The sequence below is a fragment of the Electrophorus electricus genome, chromosome 23 (genome assembly GCF_041902795.1).
Source record: "Electrophorus electricus isolate QZ-2024a chromosome 23, ASM4190279v1, whole genome shotgun sequence".
NCBI classification, from domain to species: Eukaryota; Metazoa; Chordata; class Actinopteri; order Gymnotiformes; family Gymnotidae; genus Electrophorus; species Electrophorus electricus.
The window spans coordinates 8,933,399-8,959,963 of NC_137519.1; the positions used below are offsets into that span (position 1 = coordinate 8,933,399).

Sequence of the window (26,565 nt, forward strand, 5' to 3'; positions counted from 1 at the left end):
GTAAACTTGACTGCCGTCTTGTGGACAAAGTTTTTGAAACTGACTTCCAGTTTGGAGCAGGCTTGTGTTTTTTTTCCTGCTGTTTTCACTCTTGGCGAGGTATCAGAGTAAACCAAACAGGCGTGTGCAACAGGATTCAGCATCTTGTAAATTAGCTACATTACAAAAGGATATGGAGTGATGGACGAGAGGAAGACCTCGCTATGAAGGAGAGTACATGCTGCCTTTTCAAATGACCAGATTTGACAATTGCGTCTCACGAATAATTGACACTTGAATATTTTCTTTTCAGTGTCGAATGACAGCGACGGTCGAGCTGTGGCCACAGCCACAATACTAACACAACTAACTAGATATAAGTCAGTGATTCTTATTGAGTTTAAGGTGCAGTCTTGGAAGCAAGTCAGTACTGTTTGCTTGTTTTATGGGGTTTGATTACGTAGCTAAGTTAATAAGATTGTGTTACGTGAGTTAGACCACTTGTTGAAATTTCGAAAAAGTTTAGTTACAATTTCCAACTTAAACTGCATAAAAACGGGAGAAAAAAAACATTACCAGAAATGCGTTGCTTTGCTAGTCTTAGAGCGATTTATTGGTGTGGCAGAGTAGATACAAATCTTTGAATTATTTGCGTACTAACATAGCTAGAGTTAGCTAACCAGACAGCCATCTAAAAAGCTACAAGAAGGAAGAACTTCAGATTTTCTGAGATACTGATTACTAAGTTGGGTCGTTTGTTAGCTGGCTGCCGCAGCTTGTGACTTTTCATGGCTAAATTAGCTGACAAGATAGCTTTCTAGCTAGCTGGTTGCCTTGTTTCATTAAACGGGGAGCCCAGCTAGCTTGGTAGTTAACTAGGTGCATAACGAGAGTCAAGCAAAAGCATTTGAATCCACAATTTGTCTAAATTGGTAGCTTTTTATTTTAATTGAGTGGCGAGTTGGCTAGCTGTCAGGTTAAACTAACGTTAACTAGCTAGCTAAGGCTTAGCTTGCGATGTAGTTGCTATTGTGCTAACGCTATCTACTCTTATTGGCGTTGACAGAAAATTGTCTGCGTTAGCTATTAGTATTGCGCCTTTATCGCTATATGTTCATAAATAGTGTAAATATTTTAAACTGTTGGTATCCTGGATGAAAAGCGTACTGACAATGCATGCAGAAGTAAATGTCTAATACCGACTATTAAACAAATGTAAGAGTAGCTAGCTAAGTAGGGAGCTAGCCACGCTTCTCGAGTAAAGTTTCCTTAGAAAACTTCGTTTGAAGTTATACATTGATAAGTTATTAAGGCAGTGTTGATGAGATCCTTTCCACTGTAGGCTAACCCTTATTTCGACACCACAATTATCTCTTGTTAATTAGATATATACCATTTTCTTTGGGGTTTTTTTTGTTTTTGTTTTTTCTCGCGCGCGTACGACGGCTGGTTGCGGAAAGCTGGAGTTTGACAGCTCCCTCGCTGGCGAAGTAACTATCGTTAGTTAGTTCCTGGCATGCTTAACAACCATTAAAATGATTTGCTCAACAACCTCACAAGAATGTCGAAAATGGGAGGACAGTTGAACTACTTTTGATCTTTAGCTACAAACAACTGCTACATTTGTTTCCTGTCAAGTCGGTCTCTAAACTTTGCGGCCCACAATGTCCGGATCCCCGGGCTCGAGTGGTTCTAACCCGAGGAAATTCAGCGAGAAGATCGCGCTGCACAACCAGAAACAAGCCGAGGAAACACGGGCCTTCGAGCAGCTTATGACGGACCTTACCGTCTCAAGGGTAAGCAGCTCCAAATTTAGAAATTTACTCTTACTCCTTCTGGTCTGACCATAACAAAGTGGGATTATATAATTTGTTAATATATTTATGATGAAACAAGTTCATTGCATTTCGCCCGATACTGCATTGTTGCATTATTACTAGTAGCTTGTGACAGACGGGCTGTCAGCGTGTATACGGTCGGTGGTTGGTAGTTATCAAATTGTTAGCAAGATGTTGTCAGTTAATATTAAGATGTAATTTGTAGATCCATCTAAAGAGCTCTTAAATTTGAGCTACGATTTATCGAATATTCACCATTATTTATCCGGTGTTTGGTTGGCAAGAGAAACAGACAACTGTATCTTAGAAATATCGATTGATTTTATTTATTTATTTTTATAGAAGTGAGCCAGTGATCAATTAATCCTTTTAGTTTAATCTAGAGAAATTGAACTTTGAGTTTTGCATGTACACATTGCATTTTAATTTATGCACAACTGAATACTCTGCTGTTTGTCATTTGTTCCCTGCTCACTGGATGACAGTTCATATAAAAATCACAATGAATTAGTTTATAATGGAAACTCTTAATTTGGCTCCATGTGTAATAATATGTGGGTGTGTACGCACGCACGACTCAACAAAGTTCAGTGATGGCTTTTTGAATAGCAATTCTGGATTGGCTGGAGTGAGTCTTGGAGGAAATTCCTGTGACTGTACAGGATCAGTGGGACCATCAGACCCTTAGTACTTCACCAACCTCCTTAGTCCTTACTATCGTGATCAGCTCTGACTTCTGACTTCTGTGTCTTATTGAGTCATTCATATTGGATGATTCTCTATTTGTATTTAAAGAAGATGGTTTTCATTATGCCACAATTAAACTAACAACCCTTTGCAATTGGAAAGGAGGATAAGCCACCCTTTGAGCCTTTTTGCATTCAAGATTTCCTCCTAAATTTCATCTGTCCTCTCTCCTTGAGTGCAGGCCAACACTGCAGGGATGCTTTGTGACTTCCTGATTTTACTTAAATTTAGCACAAAACAACTCAACAGATACATGTGAGACATCTAGCTTCCCATATGAATTTTAGGAACCATTTTTGTCTTATTTTAGTTGTGGGTGGTTATTGTGTACCTTGATATGTCATTCAGTATATTGATGTGGTAGAGTAGAACTGTGGTCTAGTGTAATTCCTATTTGGTCTAACAGTTGACATTTGTGTTTTGGTGGAGTTGGTTACTGAGCATAATCTGAAGCCCAGGAACTGAAGTACTCTGAACTCTTTAATTTATACAATGGCTTTTGCAAATAGTTTTGTCTTTGGATTTAATAATAGATGATGGCTAATGTCCTAGGTATCTGCCTCATTTAGCTATTGTTAGGTAATTTGTTTCAGTTGATCTGTGTTGTATATTGTTTTAAGATGGGAGGTCCAAATCCATCCACATCATTAATCAAATTCTGTGTGTTAACCCTAGCCCACCATAAAATGCTTAAAATATGCATGCAGAACACTGAGCAAAAAGTACAATTATATAGATTGAGAGGCCCTAGTAGAATGTTGTACAGTAGTTGAGTTTTATAGAAGAAAGCCTGTGTTTGGGTTGACATGCTTTAGGTTTCCCTCACTGAGGAGTGACAATCTGACAATTCAGAAACTCATTAATATTATCCACAACAAATTGGTAAATAAATTCAACCTTGAATCATCCCTAGTTTGTAAAGAATGAGGCTTTTTAACTAGTCCATTAGGTTGGTTAGTGTGTAGTGTTTTATTGGTAAGCCACTGTATTTGACAAAACAGTCTTCATTGAAAACATTTAATGAGGTCAGTCTATGAGATTCAAATTTTGTCCTTTGCTTGGTGTGAGGAAGGAGCACATGCCAATTTGCTTATTCCTGATCAGAATTGATGATTTACATGTTTACGTTAGACTCTACACAAAACGTACTTTGTGCTCTACCTGAGCCAGTGTGTGCCTTAAACTGAAAAACCCATTTCTAAGAAATTCTCTTCTTAGTTAACTTATGAAGCATATTAGTTATTTCACAAGCATTTGCAACAAGCTCCTCCTATAAAAATAGTTTGTTTAAAGCCACTCATGCCCTTTGTCTCTTTGCCTTTAAAGGTGCAGTTTCAGAAGATCCAGCAGCTGCGTCTATCTCAGAACCGTGCCCAGTACTATGGCGGCTCCCTCCCCAACGTAAATCAGATTGGCCATACCACCACTGACTTCCAGGTACATGAGCTGTGCTCCTCTGTTTATCTGAGCTAACTCACTCAAGCTAGATATGCTTATTTAGGAAAAGATAAGCGCCAGGCACTGTCGTCTTCTCTGCAACATTCACATAAACATTGTTTAGAGATGGTAATTGCAAACCTTGTCCATGTAAAGAAACAAAGTTATGGAGATTTTTTTGGGGGGGAGGGGTTCTCTTTACTTTTACTCTTTACTCAATCCTTGCTTATCTACTTGTTCAGTAGAAGGTGAAGCTTAGTACTAAACTTGATATGTCAGCGTGCTCCAGGAGCTGAACAACTGTATCTGTATTTAGGTCCCCCCAGTGAGAATAGTGTTATGTATCTCCAGGTGAAACTACTCTTGTTGCACTGAATAAAGGTTCTTTTGAGGCACTGGGCAGTGATCCCTAGATTTTTGTCTGTCATCAGAAACCAAATCTAGTGAGGTAAAACCATGCTTTTTGAGTAGACTACTCACATGGGTGCAAACGTAAGGTTAAATGGTTGCACCTTTTTTGTTGTTTGTTGGTTTTTGTATTCTTTTTGATTTAGCACAGATGGTCAAATATGTTCTAGCATATTTCCTTCCTTTTTATTATAGTGCTAAAGAAATACATAAGAAAATGTGTGGATAGGTGGAATAAACTCCTTCGTTCTTCCCCTACTTCAGGGCACGTTCCCCTCTGGTCTTGATTCTGTGAGAGGGACCAGGCACCATGGTCTGGTGGAGAGAGTGCATCGGGACCGCAATCGCATCAACTCGCCACACCGCAGACCTATCGACAAACAGGGACGGCAGATATCCTTTATTTCTATCATAGAACTAGTGTTTCATTATGTCCCACTATAGTGTAGGACATTACAGACTACAAATATTTATGAAAGAAGTGAGAAATATTTTTTGCTTTTGTTTTGTTTTTCAAAAGCCTTTTACAAATTTCTTTGTGTCTTAATACTCCTCTGAGTGAGTGCAGTTTCCTAGGCTTGAAGTGTGCGTGGGTTGGGGGGGGTGGGGGTGGTATATGCATGAGTGCATGTTGACCTTTATTCATGTGGGAGGTTCCTTTCTAAGCCGTAGGCTCATTGATGGTCTTCACTATATTATTATACCATGCAACTCCCATGGAACTGTTTTTTGTGGGTATGTGTAGTAGCTAGACACTGTATTGGAGTGTGTGTTGTCTGTTCTCTCTTTGTTGTGGGTGTTGGGACATTTTGAATATATGTATTGTGGCTATATGTATAGTGACTAGACTTCACCTCTGACCATCTCATATAGCCCTGTGTTGGCGCTGCCGCTTTCTGATGCCAGACTAATGAAGCAGCTCTTCTGGCTGTTGGTCAGTCTCTTCACTTTCTCTCTGGTGTTAAGATGCACTTGGCGCAAATACCAGAAATTAGTTTCTAGATCGCTAGACTCTCACTGTTTTTAAAAAACAAATTTCACATGGAATACTCACTGTATTGAGTTTTACTTAATTATAACATAAATGGAACTATAAAATAAAGTGCAGTAACTACATAAATGAGCTTCATTGTGATGCACGCACGTCATGATTGATGCTATGAGGAAAATGTCGAGGCTGACGCTTGAAACCCTGGGTTGGTCCTGATTGTGCTTCAGAACAGAATTGCTTATTATTACCTTTGAAGCCGTAGAGGAGTTTCACGGTTTGAATTATCTATAAGTTTTACTTGGTACTTGTCCATAGTTAATGATGATGTGGCTATGCTAGGACTGCACTGTCTGTTCTGATGCTCTGTCCTGCAGAGATAAAGCAAGAGGAAATACTCATACATTTATGAAGCTTGTGCTGTGTTATGTGGGGGTTATGAACAACTAACATTTTTGGTTCAGGGTCATCTCATGCCATCAGCAGAAGTGGGTCTTATGCTTTTGGATGTGAGGAGGTTTTTGTGTTAAAACTGCACTCATTAGAACTGCAGGACCTGCTTTCAAAATTCTTGCTACCTCCTTAAGAACTGAGGCAGAGTGTATTCTCAGTGGGAAGCCTGACCTATAAGATCCTTAAATGAAATACAATAGTAGATGATTTTCTTCTTCCCCCTCCCACTTGTTCATTTATTGCATTGCCTGCCATGAACTGCTCCAGGGTTTGAGTTGTTACTGTGTTATTATGTCATGAGTATAGCTCTGTTAATCGGTGTTGTATAACTTCTTTATGTTTTTGTGATGACTGAAATAGCATATCTAATTTCTTAACCATTTTTTAATTATTACTCCTTGCATCTTATTGCGGTTTGATTGTAATGACCATGTTGCCTTACTACATTGTAATGCCTAATTTTCTGTTTCATTTTCTTTTTAAGAATGCTAAGAGCTATTTCAGTTTAGTCAAGCAAATGAGGCACAGAAACCAGATCACAGCATTTACAACTTGAATGGCTTATTTTAGGCTCTCGTAAAGCCAAAAAAACCTTTCTGATGTGCTAAATATTTTAACTAATGGTCATCCAGTAGCCTTCATGTTCTTGCCTTTCTCATTGTATTGTAGGAAAGAGCATGATTCAAAGAGAGGGTCCCAAAGTTTAAATTTACCTCACTCCCTTTTATTTATTTATTCCTTTGATTTCTCATCTCCAGATGTCTCTGACAATGTTGACTTTCACTTTTTATAACTGCCAAGATTAATCAAGTAGATATGACCACCAACCTCAACCAACATTAGCTGGTGCTAATGCTTTATATGCTGCCAGATGCATCTCGGAAGTTATACTGCATATTGTTTCAAGTGAACCAGAATGAGTCATAATGGTTTGTTTGCCAAAAAGGGGTTGAAAATGTAGCGTTTTTGGATGCTGATGGTTAGTTATGTGGTGGCCTAGCCTAGGTAAGCCACCGAAGAAGCTAGCCTTGTGCTGGCTGAGCTGGTAAGTCGACCACAGTCTCTCAGTACAGAAATGATGACTCTGCTCTAAGGGCCCCACCAGATGTTGGGCGGAGAAGACGCCAGACATTCACACGCACTCATGCTCCAAGCTTCTCTTCCGCCTCCCTCTGGCAAGAGCTCTGGCACAGGTGGCCCCAATGAGCTCGTGCTGTCAACAGTCTTTTTTTTTTTTTTTTTTAATGCTGCTCAGAGCAGCGTCCACTTATGACATTCTGTAACTTCAAGGGCCTTCCTCGTTCAGTTGTCATTTTATTTATTTATTTTTGTTGTAGATCCAGCCACATTTCTTTGTCCATAGAGCTCTTAATCATAGTTTGATTATTTATGCACTGTTGCGACATATATCTATAGGGTCTGTGTAGATAGGACAGATAATTGTAATCTTTACGTCTGTCTGTGTACACTCACTGACAGTTTTCTTTGACTGAACCACGCAGAGAGCTCTCCCTATGGAACTGTGTACTTGTCGCCTCCCCCAGACAACAGCTGGAGAAGGTGAGTCCTGCCTGTCAGTCTTACACTTTGACATGCACAAACAGGAAAGTCATGAATTAATGCCGTGAATGTAGTAGAAATTGAAAGGTATCATGGAATGAGTTTAGACGGGTTGGAAGGTTGTCTTGAACACTAGGGGCTTGCGTTTGCCACAGATGGCATTAATAATGAGAGTTTTTGTTTGCATACAAGAAACCATACATGGATATGGTTCGATTTATTTTTGCTAAAAGCCCAAATTACAAACTGGCACATGTTGGCTCTGTGAGGAGAGCACAACACAGCAGAGCACTAGCAGGCTTGCTTTGAGCGGTGGTAAGAGCCATTCTCAGAAAACAAATACTAACAGGTCTACCCTGCACAAATGGCCCTTTTTCTTTTCAATTTGGTGGATGTCTTTTCCTCTTGTGTTTACCAGGGGGTGAATTACAGCCTGTAATAAAAGGCTTAATGTCCCTCCTCCTCTCTGTACAGTCATGTTTTGAATGTTGGCTTGGCCACTGGCCAGCATGGCTTCTTCCCAACACCAGCTCCAGTGCGAACTGCTCGATATTCCATGTTGACTCTGCTCAACTTGTAAAACTGAATAAGTCCACACCCTCTGTCACTGTTTACACCTGAAAACAGGTTGGCTGGTGGAGCTTCAGCTCGACCTACTGTTCCCCAATTGCTGCCATACTGCTGTGACTGCCATATGCTATGGCTCAGTGACTGCATATACAAGGGCCCACAATTGTATTAAAGTAGCTGTTTTTAAAGTTTTTCAAATGGTAATATCAAATAGTGTAGCTATGAAGATTGAGTCTGGAACAGTCAGTTACTCTGAGACTTTGAGTTGTCGAGGCACAAGTCACGGGAAATCTGAGCTCATTAGATATTTTCTCTCATGCAAAACCTGTCATTTCCCATTCAGTGAACTCTTCATTTCATATGACTTTAAATCAAATGATGCATGTGGAGGTATATGATGAATTATAAAACATAGGTCAGTGTGAACTCCAGGGGCCAGCTCTGTACAACCTTTGTTTTTATGTGTGTGTAAAATGTTATTGATTGTGTATGCATCATATGAAAATGCCAATTTCTTTTTGCCAGAGCTTCTAGTGAAGTCCCAGTACTAACTAAAGCCTTCTTCTCTGATCTAACCCCCTCTTCTTTCTTAGGGATGAATGTGTAGCTATGCCTACTGTGTGTGTGTGTGTGTGCGCGCGTGTTTGTGCGCGTGCACGCGCTTTCCCAGTGCCACCAGCACTAACGAACTGCCAGATATGCTCTCCGCCAAGCTTTAGCCTTCTGCTCCCTCCCGCAACAGATTGTGTTCTTACTGTGTTCTATGGCTTTGCTTCTCTTCTGCACAGGACCTGCAGGAGTGGACTAGTACTAGCCAGGGCTCAATGCCCACAATGGGGAGGGGTTCTTTTTCTGTTTTTGAACAAATATTATAAACTGTTTTGGTGTTGTTTGGTTTCCCTGCTTTGTCCTTTTTGAACGGATAGTGATGTATTTAATTGAATAGTGGGTGTGTGTTCCTGTAACCTGTAATTATTTTCTTTTTGGCAGCATGCATTGTGATGTCACCTCGGGTTTCTTTTTTCTTTCTTTTTTCCTTTTGTCGTATCTGTAGACATCAGACGTTTTGCTCTATGTAAAAAGAGTGGGTGATTTCAGACTTGTGCTGGTTTTAATGTTTTATATCATTACATCAGCTTTGTTTAAAGGTTTAAAATCAATCTGGCTAAAATATGTCTCATCTGGGATGCCTCTAGATTTACTCAGTCACTTTCCTCGGCAGTGTAAAGGTGTGAAAGGGAAGTGGGGGGTGTCTGTTTGGAGGGAAAGTTTTTGAAGGCATGGCAACAGCTGACTGGTCTATTAAGATGTTTTGACGTTTCAGTTTATTTAAAAATTCTGTATTGAACTGCGGTGTTTGCAGTACATGGTTAAGTGTGAACTCTGATTCTGTGTGTTTGCAGTTGGCTTTTACTGAATATTAAGCAGAAGTCTGTGGGACTAGAAGAGAGTTAAAGGTTAAGCAATTCTTTTTTTTTTTTTTTTTTTGCTTCGCATTAAACTGGTTTGCAAGGTGCTTGAGGGTTGGCCATGCTTTTACAAGCTGTGGACTAAGGTTAGCTGCTTGATACTTGGTTAGGAATAGTGAGCAGGAGCACTGCTTTCAGGTTTAGAGTGCTTGTAACCAGGGTGCAGATTCCTCAACTCCTTGCTTTTGAAGAGAGTGTGGAGTGGGCAGCAGGGCTGGCTGTCAATAGGAGTAGGCTGAAGGCTTCGCAATAAGCCTCTTGTGAGATATCAGTGGGCTGTTGGTTTAGCATTTTGTTGTTGGGCAGCAGTGGATTGTGGGGTTTTAGCATTATGCTATGTGGTTGGTAGGGAGCCGTTAGCTTAGCTGCTAACACCATGCTTAGCTGAACATTTGGGCGGCGGAGGTGGTGTGTACTGTTCGACTGGGAGGAAGATGCTAATGCACGGCCTCCGGAGTAAAGAGGGTCAGGAAATGTTTACAACTTTCTCCACATCTGCAGAACATTACTTTAGGACATGCTGGAGACAGTCCACTCTCTCCTTTAACCCTGTCCATGCCATTCAGCATTTATGCTACTGTGAAACCACCAGCTTTGATTGCCTGCTGTTATCCTCACAGCACCCTATAGTGTGGGTGGCCCCTTTTGTTGTATTGTTGTGCTTTGCTTGGTTAGAGGGCTCTTCATCTCACTTAAGAGATCAAAGTGGTGTTTGCTGTGTCATCACTATTGTTTGGCATCAGGAGCTTGGGAGCCACAGCCAGCCTGTTGCTCAGTGTTAATGAAAGGACTTGCCTGGCACTGCTGTTATACAGAAGAATAGTCTGTACCTCATCAACAGTGTTGCACTTCTTGTACTTTTGTGTTTTCATTTCCTGAACATATTTCAGTGCTATTTTTGCTCCTAAAATGTCTTCTGTTTTAATCAATGTTACATGACCCTGTGAAGACAATCACAATTGAAGTATTTATGTAGTGTAAAATAGGGAAGGCCATTTTAGCCAAGGCTTGGCAGGTTTGGTGAGATCTGGAAGGAGGAGACTGGCTTTCCCTATGGTGTCTGGGTAACGGCGGTTTTTGCCTGGTTTTGAGGCCTGGTAGTGTCCCTGTGGAGCCCAGCTGGGCCAGGTCAGGTTTGGGGTCAGTGCTGCTCTCTGTGTCCCACGCTCTCCCACCCTTTCCCTGCTTTGGTTGCAAGTCTCCCTCCTGGGAGAGCACCCTCAGAAGGCACTGTGTCCCACAGACATGGTGTGACTGTGGTCCAACAGCAATATGTGCTCATTAAATGGTCTGTCCACTGCATCTGTGACCCTGGCGTTCCTGTTCCAGATCTCAGGCATCTGCATTTCAGATCAGCTTGACTGATGTTGCTTTTAAATGTGACACAAAAACCAAAATGATCCCCGGGGCCATTCTACTAAAGAATTGTCTGGTGGTCTTGCCCCTGCTGGATTGTATATATTTTTTTCTTGTCCACCCCTCCGGGCATGGCTTCAGACTCTGCTTGTATTCTGAGAGTGCCACCTGTAATTTGCACTCCCAGATATTGCTGCGGAGAGGGGAAATGAGGCTAGCTGCTTGGCTCTAGCACTCCATATGGCATGCCTTAATAGAAACAGTGGGGTGGGAGGGAGTGGTTAAAAGGTTTTATGTGGAAATGTGTAACAAAACTGGTGTCTGTTGTATGATTAGCTGTAAAGAAAAGGTCCATCCTTTGGGTCTTTGTTTCTCTCTCTTTTTTTTTTTTACCATTTCTTGTGTTTTTTGCTGGTAAAGCATTGCATCACCCTGATGTGCCCAAAAGCAGTTATGCTCTACATAGCTTTCCCCCACCTGTTGTGGAGAAGGAATTGAAAATGGCTTTTTGTTGTCATTTTCCCTAGAGGTTTTTGTTTAGAAAAATGGTGCCGTCCTCTTTTAGTGGAAATGTTAGAAGGCATCGTGGGTGTTTTTATTAAACTGCTTGCACTGACTACATGCCCTCCATACCTGGGGGTTCTACATCTGATTGCATCATGTGCAGCAGCTGGATGTGGGAAAATGTGCCTCCCCTACACAGCTACTGCTATTATGACAGTTGGCACGTCTGGAATACTACAGCATATAGCATATCTGGCCCACTCAGCTGTGATATTTAAGTCGGAAATTATGGCTCATGTTCCTGTCCTAGTAGATTATCTTAATTTAATCCTTTGTGGTCACTGAGCTCCGATTTTAAATTTGGGGGTAGTATGATGCATCTTATCTTTATCCTTATGATCTGTTGTAGACATATTGATGGCAGGCTTGATTCAGCCCATTAGAGGATGTGGATATTGCAGGCACTATGTTTGTTCTCCGTTTTCTCCCAGACATAGAAGTTGCTATAGTCAACCTGAAGCAGTGAGTCAGCGAGGTATTGCAGTGCTGGGCTTACATGTGCGTGCAGTACTGCCACGTGCGTGGCTCTGTTTTTGTGCGCCTGTGGGCCCACAGAAGCTCCTGTTTATATGCCACATTGTCACTCTTTCTTCACCTCCGCAGCTTTCTGTCCTTCCCTCTGTTCTCTGCCTCGTCTCCCTATACTAACACCCCTTAGCCAGTGTGAGCACCAGGGTTTGTGGGGGTGTGGGTGTTGGTGTAGTACTGAGTAACACATGGTTGTTTCCATTTCCAAAGGGAGCAGCAGCCCTGGACTGAAGAAAAACGGCCTGGTTTTAGATTAATATCACAGCTCAACAGGTGACCTTTGACCCTCAAACTCACTTCGATTTCACCGATCAACACCTCTGGACTTCTGCCTCTGATTCTCTTTCTCTAACACCGTCGTTCTCTGTCTCAGTGTCTCTCTCACAAACACACTTTCCTTTGGATTTTTATTCATGCACTCATCTTAATTATGATCAAGTCTCCTCAGGGTCAAGATGATGGCAAGCAAATGACTAATTAGGAATTCCCTTCTCTTTCAGTCATATTTGACACTTACGAATAACAATTTTTTTCCTCTGTAATAATGAATAATTCATATTTCATTAGTAAAAACAACAACCCAAGCAGACATCCAAATTCAGAATAAGAGTTCTATTTTGAATCCCATATAATTCAAATGTTAATGACTAATGGATTTGTACTGCCTTGTTAATGGTTACAAAAATGCTTTTCCATGTATATAAAATTAAATAAAATTACTGAAAGTGGAAATTAATTTAAAAAATTGTATTGGGAGCCATTTTGGATTTGATATGATCTTGTTATAAAAGTTTGTTTAAAAAAAGGGTGGGGTGAATGGAGATTTGCACCAGGCCCCAGTGTTTGTCTCCAAAAGCACTGTGACATCATGGCAGATCAAACTTTCTTTTGTAGCGTGTTGTGATATTGTGTTGCAGAAGTCTAGACCCATAATTACTCAAAGCACAAAGCTGCTATTGGTGAAAAATGTGACGATTAGCATTTGCGTTCTGCCCTGAATGTGCGCTCAGCCAGAGAGAACCAGAAAAGCCCTGGAGCTTCCAGAAGAGCCCTCAAGCGAGAGCTCATGCATAACTGATTAAATAGAGCAGTCGGTGCAGGTGCATGAAGGTGGCTGTTTGACTTGCCTGCCTGTGCGGATGCCGCTGGGCTTTGGCCTCTGCTCTCGGCCCACTCTAAAAGGAGCAACCTGTTGTTGTAGACCCAGCATGGCAGTAACTAGTGCCCACTTTTCCTGCCCCTCCCTCTCTCTCTCAGAACCAATTCGGACTCAGCTCTGCATACCAGCGCGATGAACCCCAACCCGCAGGATGCATTCGGCATGAACCAGCAGATGGGTCGATGCCCACCCCAGCGTAATGGTGAGCCCTGCAAGTGCTTTCTACTGGCCAACATAAGCTCTTGTTTATGGTGGGAAGGAGGTGGTATTTGAACATTTCTTGGGGGGGGTTAGGTGGGGTAGAAGTGACCTACGGCTTCCGTATTGGCATTAATGCTGTTTTTTTTTTTTTTTTTTTAAAGCACTGACAGAAGGAGACAGGTGCTTAAGTTGCAAATGTAACGTGTAATACTTATTCCTTTCTTGTAGGCTATCATTAAACTGCTGTACACGACCTAGCTCTACTTATCAGGGTGATCATAACTGTTGTTTGGGTGTTTGTTTAGAAAGTCCTGTGTTACTAATTAATGCATTGTGTGGTTCATACATTATAATGCCCACATGGCCCAAGTATGCCTTGGAATGAGGACCTCTGGAAAGAGTCCTTGTGTCTCCTGTAGATGAGCATGTTTATTTTGTTTTATTGCAGTGGGCCTCAGTCCTGGGGACCATGTGCACAGCATGGTTGTAAGTTTTCCCTGCTCTAGCACACCTGACTCAAGCCAGATACAAACCAGAGGGGTTAGAATGAGTAAAAGACTAGTGGTTAGAACAGAGGCTAGAACAAGGAAACACTAGAACGGTTAGAGCACAGGTTAGAACAAGGACAAGGATCACTGAGGATCATTGAGGATCACTGTGTTATTAGCTACCGCGTCTACTGTTGGCAGTGAGGTTAGTTCTTAGTTCATACAGAAGGCATTTTTCCCATGGGTACTTAAATATTAAATATTTCTAGTAGTCTGCCTTTATCATCAAAGTATTTACATGTAAAGAAGAAAATAATGCTTAAAAATGACTAATAATAAGATGCAGCAGCATGGTGCCATGGTGTTATATTTTATGCTGCGCTGTCCTTCATTTACTGATGGCTCTGTACTGTGGATTGCAGTATTGCTGAGATGATATGCAAATGACAGAAGACATTTTTTTCTTGCTGAACATGTTGCAGTTAACTTGGGCTGCACTGAAACATTCCCCCCCCCCCCAATGCTCAGTGTGAAATGCGAATAACACCAGTACAGTTGCCAGTTGGTTTGGTTCACCCTGTCACTGTGCCTATAATGTGCATTCATAGAAGCAAGACAACAATTGTGGGTCTTTAAATGGTCACCTGTGAGTGTAATGACTGGCAGAAGTTCCCGTACTGAGCCTACATGTGGAACGAGAGAGGACAGTATATGCTCTTCAGTGGGGGCTGTAGTTGAAGACTCACTCTCTCACACACTCACTCACTCACTCTCTTTCTTTCTTACCCTTTCTGTATTGTCTTTCTTTCTTTCCACCCCTTCCCTGTGTGACTTACAGGTGGAGAGTTTGTACAGGTAAAACAATGTGGGGATGCAGTTTTATTAGGTCTCTGCTGGATTGGGTGGGATTACCTCACTGTTTTCCTGATGGATTAGCTCGTCTTTGTTTAGTCAACAAGTTTAAGTAGGATGTCATGTGAAGTATCCAGGGTAGGTATAAGTCTGAAACAGAGCCTTGGTGTCTGTAGCTTGGGGCTCTTGTCTTTTGTAGAGAAATGCTGGTTTGTAAACAGAATTTATGGTTATTAAATGACTGACAGCTTGGATTAAATATAATTTTGGCACCCACACTCTTGCAATGTGCACACACAATGGTGTAAAGCATCTAGTGGAATAATTGATTGAATTGAATTGATCGGACAGAGCAAGTGAAAAGGTGCATCTTTTGTATAACACCTGCCATTGTACCTCAGGAACTTGTTATATTGTTATTTTGAAACTTTAGGCTCCCCCATCAAAACAGTTACATGATCCTAGATCAAAATATTCATTATGCACACTACTAGTTCCTGCTGGGGTGGTTACAGGATATCCATTTCATCTTATAAAGTCATGCTGTAAATATGCCCATATGTAGTATTTACTTATGTTTGTGTAGTTGCTCTTACAGAACTCTTTGATGCACAATGTCTCTTCAGTGAAATAAATATATATTATATCAAACAACTGGATTTAAAACATATACACTTATATAAATCGAATTTGTAAGGAAAGTTCTTTTAACCCAAGAGATGACACAGTTGTGGTGCTAGACTGAGTATTTTCTGTCATATCTGCCAATGTTTCATAGTACCTGCCACACTCTGTTAGACAGGTTGGTAGATGGGTAAGTAGATGGGCAAGTTGAAGGGTAATGAGGTGCCACCACCCATGTATTTGGCCCCGTTGTTTCAGGGACCCGTGGAGCAGGGAGAACTGGCTCCAGGCCCACACTGAGAATGCACAGAGTTGGAAAGAGAAGGAAGGCCTGTTCTCTGAAGGATCTCGCTGCTGCACCACAAACAGTGCCTGTCCTTTGATTCCCATAATACTTGTGGTTACAAAAGCCCCCGAACACCCCCCCTCCCCCCCTTCTCCTCTTAGTTTGTCTTAAAGAGAGACAGAGCATTACTCCGTCCTCTCCATGTCCGCCCTGCAGCTTGTGCTTGAACTCTGGTGGGTGGAGCTAGCGTGGACTCTGACTGACTCAGTTTGTATGAATCAAATATTTGTGCTGTGGGGAGTGAGCGCTCTCATTCCCCATGTTCATCCCAGTGGGTTATACATCCAGCATTGCAGCTTTAAGCCCTAAAGAGCCTTCTTTTGTTGAAATATAAACAAACACATTAGATTCCCTGCTGCAAGTAGGTTACCTGTGCATTTCTGTTGGTTTTTGGGGTGGTCACAAAAAAAAACCCCAGAACTTTTATGTATTGTGTAAGTGGATAAGATCGTGATTGTCTGTAAAAAATACAGATGTCTGTCATGAACTGGCACAGCATGGCTTTGAGCAGTGTAATATTGCAGTGTCAGCAATTTAGTACACTAATTTGCAGTTGTCAGTCTTATTTGAAGTAGCTGTCTTAGGAATGTTGCTAGAGTCAGATGTGCTAAATATGTTTAATGCAAAGTAAGATTATTGCTTTGTGTGGTAAAAGTCTTCTTTTTTTTTTTTCTTTTTTTTTTTTTTTTTTGCTGTGTTTCTGTGGCAATATAGCCAGCATGAATGAAGCAGAGGTGGATGGCACAGGTGATGGTAAGTGCATGCCCCTGCATGAGGCATTCTGCTTAATGTTAAAACTTTACTAAACCATTCTTGAAGCCAAATCACCATGATAACCACATGAGCATGAATGAGCATTTAGCATTCATCTTAAATGTATTTGGATGTGTTCTCTTATCTGTCTAAAAGTGGCTCAGTTGCTTCCAGGGCTGAGGTTGAGCATGTACTAGTCTAGTCTGTAGCTTGTCTGTAATGTGATGATTGATTGTTAGTGTCCCCTGCTGGCTAGAATGGTCAGACACAACATCATTATCCTTTTAGCTGCTTACTTAAAGCCTTTTTTGTGGAAGGCAAATGGGGATCATGTGATGTAAAAGGATTGATGCTGTCTTGTGTTTGATAAACAGTAATGGAAGATTTTTTTTTTTTTTTAATGACTTGGTGTCTTCTATTTTTATTCTGTCTGATGTGACTGTTGTGGTGGTGTTCTGATGTGGTCAGATTGAGGGAGCTGATGAATTCTCTTTCCTTCTTCCCTGCAGTCTTCTCCTTCCCTGCTATTCCTAATGAGGAGAGTCTGATTGGTGTGAGCAAGCCACTGCCCAAGCAGCTGTGGGAGGCCAAAAAGGTGAGGCGATGAGTCAGTGGGTAAGATGTACTATTGCATGGAGTGTACAGTGCAGTAAAACATTGCTTGTTGGTTTTTATCGCACTATTGGACTCTTTAGTTGCAAATGCTTTTATTGTTTAATGTGGCTGCAAGGACATTGACCTATCTCGGATATTCTTGATGAACACTGTAAATAAACAGGTTTTCAGATGGCCTAACCTCTGTACATTTAAGGTGGCAAATGTATATGTTTAAAGGGATTTCTTGTCAAGTATTACCCTTGACAAGCTAATGTATGTCCATGTGTCCTTTTGTGTGTTTGTCCAACCATATGTTAGTGTCTTTGTCTGCATGTCCATCTGTCTGTGTCTGTCCACCCCTCTGTCTATCCATATGTGTCCTTGTGTGTCCCTGTGTGTATGCACATTAATCTTTAAAGTCTGCTTATCTGACTTCTGTGAAATGAGTAGGTTGAAACCCACAAGCTTAATGATCTGTGTGCCTCCTGCTGTAGGTGCAGTCCCTGTCCTCACGGCCCAAGTCCTGTGAAGTGCCTGGAATCAAGTATGTCTGAAGCGCTTTCTTCTTCCTACTCTGCTTATTCTGTTCTCTGTTCTTCAGTGCGTGTTGTATACATAAAGCCAAGTCTTAAAATCAGCATGGACTGTTTTATGGAGTGGGGGCCCACTGCTTGTTGTGGGTAATTAGCAATAACTGAGTCTGCTTTTGTCCCTGTTTTTCCCATCTGTGCAGTATATTCCCATCTCCAGAGCAGAATGCCAGTCTCTCTCACTACCAGAGCACCTTAAACACAGGCGGCTCCCTGCCTGACCTCAGTAACCTGCACTTCCCCTCACCCCTGCCCACGCCTCTCGACCCTGAGGAGGCTGCGTACCCCAACCTGAGTGGGGGTAGCAGCACAGGGAACCTCCCTGCAGCCATGATGCACCTGGGAATCGGCAACTCTCAAGGTGAGTGAGGTCGCAGAAGGCGCTCTGGTGACTTGACATATAAACCCTCTGCTTCCTAAGCAGTCTTCATGGCTAAAGGGCCTGCATGCTATTGCCAAGATCTGAGTTTGACTCCTGACAATGCCACAGTCAGCCTTGGCTGGGAATGCAAGCTAACACAGTTGGCTTTGTTGTATGGGTGACAAGGACGACTTAGTTTCTCTCGCTTATGATCACTGAAATACTAGTCAGTTAGAGGAGTCTGTTAGGTTACACACATATAATTGGGTAGTTGGTATTCTTTTCCAAGGGTGTTCAGCTGACCTTTGACATTGTGTGAGAGCCGGCTTGAAAAGACACACTAAACCTTGTTGTGTGGCATATAGTAAAGCAGCATGTGGAAATTAAGCAATTGGATCCTAACTGTTTCAGCATAAACATGGCCAGTCTTAAGAAGGAAAGCGCAGACTTGTGAACATACTAATGGCTCCTCATATGCTTGTGGTTGATCCATACATGCACGTTTCCCTAGTTGAACCCGGCAGCAGCCACACTACACAAGCACAAGGGTAAACACTCCACCCTTTGTTCTGGCTCCGCCATTCTTGAGCCTCTCTGGTGAATGAATGCAGTTTGTTCGCTGCAGAGACATGTCTCCACATTAGAGCAGCCGGACTCCTGCCTCCACAGCCCCCACCCCACCCCACTTTCCGCTATCTGATTGCTCCCTTTCACTCGCATTCTCTTGAGCTTTGGATCCTCCATTCAGGGACATGTCTGGGAATCGGCTGTGTTGGCTCGCTGCTCAGCCTAACTGGATGCAGGTTGGCTGAAGACCAGAGTCTCTGTGAACTTTGACCCCCAAGTTGGCTGCACATAAACAGCTCTGTTCTCCCTGTACTCAGTGGTCCAGTAGCCTACAAACAGTCCTGTGTTTTAGTAGAGAGTAGACTTCGGACTGAGACTTCAGTCATCCAGCACAATTCTAATAAACTTGATGCAAAAAGATCACCAGTACCTCTCATCAAACCAGAGTTGTAATATAAGTTTATAATATAAGTTTAGAAATAGTAGTTTTCTCTGATCTTCATTGTTGCTGATTTTTTTTTTCTTAGGCCTCTCCTCCTCTCTAAGCAACCCCTCAATTCAGGCTTCACTGACCAACTCCCAGCTCCACTCATCTCTCAGCAATCCGTCCATCCACTCGTCCCTGCGGCTCTCCTCACTCTCCAACCCTCCTCCAGGGGGCATGTCCACCTCGCCCAGGCGACGGCCCGCCCCAATCAGCCCCCTGACCCTCTCTCCAGGGTCTGAGCAGCGGCGTAGCCTGGGAAAGCAGCTCTCACCCACCATGTCTCCTTCCCTCTCCCCCATCACACAGGTATGGCAGCCATGAAATTCCTGGTGAACGCTCCTTGCCTGATTTTGGTTGCCATAGCACTTGAGCAAGAAAGCCTTGATAACTTTGTTTGTAATAGCATTGGGTTTTTAGCATGAGGTGTGAAGTGAAGGCCGAAAGTTTTTATGTAAACTGCATATTTGAAATTTGCCACCTGTTAGTGTACAGTGGAGACGAAGGCTAGGATGCAGTGTTGTCCTACACCCCAGGCTTGGGAGTAATTTTTTCGGGGGGTGGGATTTTATGCCATCACTAGGGGGTTGCCTTGGACACCAGCAACCTGCCCATGGAGCCACCGCCTCCCTACCATCTCTACCAGCAATCCCAGCAGGCCTTGCAGCAGCAGCCACCGCCATCCCAGTCTCATCCATCCCTGCATCAGGGCTCCAAGCATACTGTTGTGGGACAACAGCGCCAACCTCAGGGAGGGCAGCAACAGCCTGTGTCTCCACTGCAGAATGTCCCACTGGACTTCAACTCTAGCGCTGTGAGTTTATTTGCTATTGTTTGTTTACTACTGATCTCCATAGACTAATTTTAGAATTTTTTTAATTTTTTTTTTTACAAGTAGCTATGTTGGATAAATGTACCAAAAGTATCCTGATTGAGTAATTATGCAATACAGATTTTATGTTTTTGATTAAAGTTTGTAATAAGAGATAAAGATGTTTAACTTTCGGCATTTAGGTCAAGTTGAGAATACTGAAATTGTGGAACTAAGCATTAAAATATGCCCATTTGTATCCATACCCTATGTCACTGATTTCTAACCATACAAATCATTTTAGGATTGGACAATGTTTAAAAACAATGGAAACAATATGGCTCCAGTTTACACCTTGCATCTTGTATTTATGTATATGACTTGCCTGTTGTCTGCCTCATCCAAGTCTAACACCATGGGACAGTTCTTCAACGATCCATTCATGGAGCCACCGTTCTCTGGTCGCCCATCCAAGTGTCCGTCTTATCAGGTAATTGCAAGAGCACCATCAGTCATGTACACAGGATTTCCCCCTGTTGTCTCTGAGGACGACAACCCCCTCACTTTGGTGGTTTGATCTGAATAAGATGTTTTTGAACATAGAAACACTGAAGACCCCTGGCTACATTATCATTCTTGTGAAAAGAGGTGGATAACTTATCTGAAGAAAAATCACAAAATCCCAGGGGATACAAGATGCATTAAAATCTCAACAAAAAAGAGAATGAACCCTCAATATCTTTGAGGGCAAGAGATGGCTCAGTAATGAAACATTTCTGACAAAGTTGGAGCGGTGTTGTTGTAAGACATTGCAAATTATAGAGAAGAAATTGTGCCACAGCTATCAAATAGCAAAAGAATCTCACATCACTTTAGAAGATCTTCATATGGCTGTTCTGTACTGACAGAAATTGGCAGCTTTACTGAGAATTTATCAAAGTATGTGGATTATCGTATTGCACCACTGGTCAAAACACTTGTCCTATTTAAAAGATACATTAGCTGTTTTACAGAAAATAAGTTCAATTAATGACACAGACCTGTTGGCAACCCTTCATGTTTTAAGTTTTTATTAGTATTTAAGGATGCAGCTGTACCCTAGGCAATGATGCCCAGTTATTCCAATCTTTTCATGGGGAAAAACTTGGTTTAAATTTTGGTTTTATAGCTTTAAAATGGTTTACCATTCAGTCAGTTATCAGGTCAATAGAATTTGTGATTTGATATGATGACTATGAAAAGCTTCCCCATAAAGTCAGCAAGATTTCTAACAATTTTGTTGGAGTGTTATTCTGTTATTGGTCCTCTCACATATAGTTGTTAAAGATGATCAGTTTAAATTAATCACTGGTATATTTTATAAACAGGAAAGTTTTTTTTTTTTTCCCAGTTATTTCAGGATGTTTCTCAATTTGGTTATTTCAAGATGTTTCTCCTGTTTTCAGTGAGCTATATTAATAATTTAGTTTTTTACACGTACAAGAACATCACATGCATTACAGAATAAAAAAGACAAGTCTTAGAAAATGTCTATTCTGTCCACAAGTTGTATTAGGAAAATCAATATGAATTTAAGGTCTTAAATATATCGGTGTAGATACAGTCTCACTGTTGAAGAGGTAGAGAGATTTAATAGCAAGATTTTTTGGGGGGTGGGGGGTGGGGAGTATTTTGGATTTGCATCTTGGATACTATAGTACCAGTATGAATGGAAAAAAATGAATATAATCTTGTACCTTTTTGTATTCATTCTGGTTTGAGCATTTTTTTTTTTTGTATGCAGGTTATAAATTTGTCAGTGGGATGTTTGTGTGAAGTGTCATGATTATGTGTTACTTGTTAACACATGTAGAACATTTTACATAGGTTAACACCTGTGAGATTCATTTGAAATAGCAATGAAGAAGACATGAACTGAAACATGTCTGGATCATACTGAAAAAAAAAAAAGTTTTAAACAGAAATTCTTGCTTGCTTTGTTCACAATTAAATGCATGTCCCTGTGTATTTCTGTACCCACATGAATCACAGTGGCAGATCCATAATGTGAAAGAGTGATGTGTGATGGTAGAGTAAGCAGGTTTATTTTTCACAAATGGTTGCTATATCGGCAGCACATTGCACAAGTGGTGAACAAGAATGATTCCTGACTGCTGCATCGAGAGCAGCTTCTTGAAGTCTCTCAATAATTACAATAACAGTCATTCAAAAGAAACCAGTGTGCTTTTTCTTCTACATTGTTACCAGCCTATCTGCTTAAACCCTTTTCGTATTTGCATGTTTGTTGCCATGCACTGGCTGCTGGCCCTGGGCTCAGTTCTCTCAGACAAGTTTTTCATTTTCATAGCCCCAAGATTTGTTTTCACTTAGTATACTTAAGTTGATTTAATTACCATGGGTGTTATGGTTATGAGACACCAGTGGTCATGTTTATTTGACAAGTTTCAGAAAAAGACGGCTTGAACCCTTGTTTGTGAAACCTATTTTTGGTGTGAAACATATTTAGCACATGTGCGGTGTGTAACTTCACTTTCCCCACCCCTTGCTGCAGGATCAGTATAATGTGTTGGAACATGCCATGAGCTCTGTGGCCGGAGGTTTCGACCCCTCGTCTAACCTCTACTGCCCGCAGTCCTCCCTTATGGGCCTGGGAGGTAGCCATGGCAACCTGCACAACTCTTTGCCATCAAAGCCCAACATGCTGTACTCGAACTGTGGAGGCGGAGTGCCCAACATCATCCTCACAGGTATGGGTGCAGCAGTGCTGTATAGCCAGGCTAATGAGCTCTAACTTTTGACTACTCTTAACATTTTGATGAATCTGGAAATCTGTAATTTAGAAAATGGGTAACATTTGATTGGGTTCTTGCCTGTAGTTTTAGCATGATGTCTGAAAGTAACTTTCTAAACATTTTGTACCAAAGCATCTTCTCTCTCAAATTTAGTGAATAAATGTTGGTGTCTCCCTTTTTCAGATGACTCAAACCCAAGCCTGTCTAAGGACATCAGCAGTGTGCTGTCAGCTGTGCCTGAGTGTTTTGACTCAGAGGGGGTCTTTCCCCTCGAGGATGAGCTTCACATTGAGCCTCTCAGCCTAGACGGACTGAGCATGCTCAGTGACCCTGATATGGTTCTGCCAGACCCCTCAGTGGAGGACAGTTTCCGTAGTGACAGACTTTGAAGAGCTGAGTTTGAGCACATGTATTCATACTCAGTCTCTCTTTCTTTCACTCTCTCTCCTGTTTCTTTTTCTTGCACATACACACACTTTAGACAGATGACGTGTACACACAAACAAACCCACACTACATCTTAATGTAAAATAACTCATGAGCCCATTAGACACAAGCGGTGTGTCTCTCAGGGGCTGTTCTCACTTTGTGTTCTCCATCTGCCATTCGAGACAGTGATAATTATGATGTTTTCAATGAGCATGCTCAGTGGGAGTGGGAGAGATCTGCACATTCACTCGGAGTGCTTCACATGCTCCGCTTTCCAATCTAGATTAAGCTTGTCCTAGGCTCAGGGGGATTTTAATGGAAAATCCTCACTCGCAGTATAATTTAGACCAAGATCAATCTGTGACCAGTACTATATGTATCTGTTAAAGCCCCAACTGGGAATTGCTGAAATCTCACATGACTTGATTCTGAATTTAACAAGGGAAAGCATGGTAAACACCCCAATTACATTTGTGTGGGTGTAGTCTCTGTAGCAAATTTACCTTTCAGGAGTAAAACCATGACATCAATAGCACTGTGGTTGTGTACCCCCCCCCCCCCCCCCCATGTTGTTGACCTGCCTTTAGTGATTCCCAATTGGGGCTCTAAAATTAAACCATCTAACACAGTCTTTTTATTTATTTGATGGTTTTTCATGTCTGAACGATTGTAATTCACTCACCACAACATGACAATCGTCCTTTAAAAAAAACCAGCAGCACTATCAAACGGATGCAACTTTGCAGCACGTGACTCATCTGGGCTGGTGTCCACTGAATCGCTATAACCAAAAGAATGTGCTACTTTTGCACATCTCCCCATTTTTGGACATCATAAGAACTCCTGTTTTGCTTTTGAACATGAGGAACGGTCGGCTGATTGTACGCCGCTGCCCGGGCCGTCTCAGGACTGACCTGCAGAGTGTAATTATAGGGAGAGTGAGAATGCACAACAGTATGGTATGCTATGGAACAGAAGGCGCTAGCAGCCTGCCTAATACCATGTCGTATCAACGCCCCCATGCTGCGTTCCTGTGCACCAGCAGGACGGGGCGAGCTGCCACCCCCCCACTGCCCTCTCAGTGCTTTTCTTCGCTTGAGCACCCTGGTCTGGCTCCTCGTTTTGCAGACAGCACCAGCACATTCACCTCCCATGAACCACTGGTAGAGCAGTGAAGTGCGTAATGGAGATTTTAGTACGTGCCAGGCTAATAACATGACTGGAAAGAGAGCAGCACGTGTCCGATTGATCAGTGGTGATGGTGCAGGCCATAAGGGAGCTAAAAGCATAGGACAGGCTAAAGGCAATACTTTGGCAGCCTTTGCAGTCAGACATAGAATTGTCAGTGAATGGCATCCCTTTTAGACATTGGATATATTTTAACAGTAGTGATTGGATCTGTCTAATCTGTACAGAGCATTATTTTTTTTCCATTTCTTTGCATATACAAGCTTTTTTAAAAAAAAAACTTGTTGGAGATTCATAAAAAATGTCTATACACCTCATAATTTCAGTCTGACTAGAATGTATTTTTAAAACAGACAAAAAAGGGAAAACTGTTTACAGAAATTTTAAGAACTAAAACATATGAGTCAGAATTTAAAATTTATATGATTTTGGTATAATTCTGAAAGAATATATTTGTATCTTTTATTGGTCCAGTCAGTTAAATGAATGGAAGCCTTCTTTATGCTATCGCTATGCAGAATTTAGCATTGAATAACTCAAAAGGCTGGAACAATCTAGACCATGAGAAAAGAACTATTTTACTTGTATATTTACTACTATATATCAATTCAGTATAGTATCTCTTATTATACATTTTATACTGACTTGTAACATGTGATGTTTTGTTTTTGTTTTTCATTTGTTTAACTATAAATATGTATGTGTGTTTTTGTTTTTGTTTTTTTTTTTGTGGATGCTTTGTGGCGATTGTCAAGATGTTTAGCCTGGATTCCCACTGTGGTCAAAATGTTTAGTTGTGGACATGGCATACATTAACCATAGCATTTATTGCTGGTTTTAGAGTTTGCACTGATCATTGGAACAAAATATATCCATCTGTTTGTTTATGCGGTGAATTTAGTCCTCCCTCTTGGCCGACATTTTTGGGGGCTGGATAGCCTCTGATCGTTTTGCACAGTATATACGCAAAGCCTTTGGAATGTATGCACTAGCTCTTTGTTTTTGAATTACAACACCCCAATGACCAAAAATATTCAATTGAAGAAAAAAATCCCAATGCATTATTGTTGCTCTGCTCAGGAATGCTTCTTCAATCACCAAGTCATATTGCATGCCAGCAATCTTATGTTTTGTGTTGTGGGCATGCTGAATAAATGTTTCTCTTTTATTCTGTCTGTCTGAAATTACTTTTAAATTTTGAATTCAATTTTTTTTTCTTGTAGAAAAGAAAACAACTTTATTGTTCAACTGTTTTTAATTAATATTTTAAAAAGAGCGAATATTCATTCTTTGCATCTTAGAAGGCAATAGCAATGTTATCTGTATATCATGTCCACATGTTTTTTGATTGACACACTGTGGTCCATGCACCCATAGGAAGGGTGCAGATTGGGAGAGATTAGGAGCATGTCCAAAGGGTTACTTTGAGTTGTGTCTCCACACATGCAAAAAAAAAAAAAATGGGTTGACCTTCTGTAACTGATGTGTTTTTATGTTCATTTTCTTTCTTTTTTGTAATGGCTTGTACTTGTTTTAACATTTACTATGACAATTGTCTATGGGTTTTACCTTTTTAGAGGGTATTCATGAAGCTCTGAGGTCAGGGTTGTGAAGCATGTTTGTGCTGCATCCTGTTTGCATAGCATACTTCTCTATAGTTTAGGACTTTCTTCCTCTATTTTTTTTTTCTCCCTGCCTGTGTCAACTTTAGTGTTAGCATTGTATGTACACAGTAACATGGATTGAGAGATTTTGTATAAGACCAGCTGTGATTTTTGGATACTTTGTGATTTAGAGCTTCAGCTGCAAGGCAGCCTGGGTTTCCCCAGACTCCAGCAGAGCTGGAGAGAACCACATGCCACCCCACCCCCCACTCATTGGTAGACTTATTGTCTTCTGCTGCCTTATTGTTGCTGGGCTTTGACCTCTTACTCTCCCTCTGATAGTACTGTGATATTTCTTCTGTTTAAAGTCTTTATTTTTTTTTGGACACCCCCCATCCCATGCCACCTTTTTACCCCTCCTGCCTCTGGTCTGTTTTTACCTGGTCTACTATAGATACTTGTGGTAGTTATGTATTTTGTGTAATTTGTTTAGAAGCAGTTCAAGTGTTTTGTTCCTTTTTGTGATTGTTTTGGGTCACTTTTTTGTGTTTCCTCTGTTAGTCACCTTTTTAAAAAAAAATGTACAGTTCTATTATTTAAAGAATGTTTCTTGTTCACTAGTGTTACTACTTTTTGTAATATGACATTTAAACGTTTCTTTTTCAGATATTAAAATATTACTACACCACAAGGCTTTTGGTTTGTGACGTTATAGTGCTTTGATTTAATATAAACAATAAAACTCTACTGTCTGTCATCTCCCTGCTTAGTAATTTTTTATGAATGTGATATCCTTGATTACAGTCACTTGAATCGGTCATC

General features: G+C 41.3%; 1 protein-coding gene across 4 annotated transcripts; it reads left to right on the forward strand.

Annotated features, from left to right (window-relative positions):
* The first annotated feature begins 29 nt into the window (after positions 1 to 29).
* crtc3 (CREB regulated transcription coactivator 3) lies at positions 30 to 26,500 on the forward strand. 4 transcript variants are annotated; one of them, XM_027013811.3, is made up of 15 exons: positions 30 to 1,775; positions 3,891 to 4,001; positions 4,674 to 4,802; positions 7,349 to 7,410; positions 12,108 to 12,170; positions 13,155 to 13,258; positions 16,282 to 16,320; positions 16,830 to 16,915; positions 17,412 to 17,461; positions 17,651 to 17,868; positions 18,963 to 19,228; positions 19,503 to 19,733; positions 20,137 to 20,220; positions 22,282 to 22,477; positions 22,706 to 26,500. In XM_027013811.3, exons 1-15 carry the CDS (start codon positions 1,644 to 1,646, stop codon positions 22,909 to 22,911), a joined length of 1,977 nt encoding a protein of 658 aa, XP_026869612.2. In that variant the 5' UTR covers positions 30 to 1,643; the 3' UTR covers positions 22,912 to 26,500. The 4 variants fall into 4 exon arrangements, with proteins under 4 accessions (XP_026869612.2, XP_026869613.2, XP_081562243.1 ...); XM_027013812.3 differs by lacking the exon at positions 16,282 to 16,320; XM_027013813.3 differs by lacking the exon at positions 12,108 to 12,170 and having other exon boundaries at positions 31 to 1,775.
* The last annotated feature ends 65 nt before the right edge of the window (positions 26,501 to 26,565 follow it).

Bases quoted from the DNA above. Each gene is read 5' to 3' on its own strand.
- crtc3 (XM_027013811.3), top strand. From the start codon at position 1,644: ATGTCCGGATCCCCGGGCTCGAGTGGTTCTAACCCGAGGAAATTCAGC. The intron at 4,002-4,673 runs GTACATGAGCTG...CCCCTACTTCAG, and splicing joins ATACCACCACTGACTTCCAG to GGCACGTTCCCCTCTGGTCT. The intron at 17,462-17,650 runs GTATGTCTGAAG...CCATCTGTGCAG, and splicing joins TGTGAAGTGCCTGGAATCAA to TATATTCCCATCTCCAGAGC.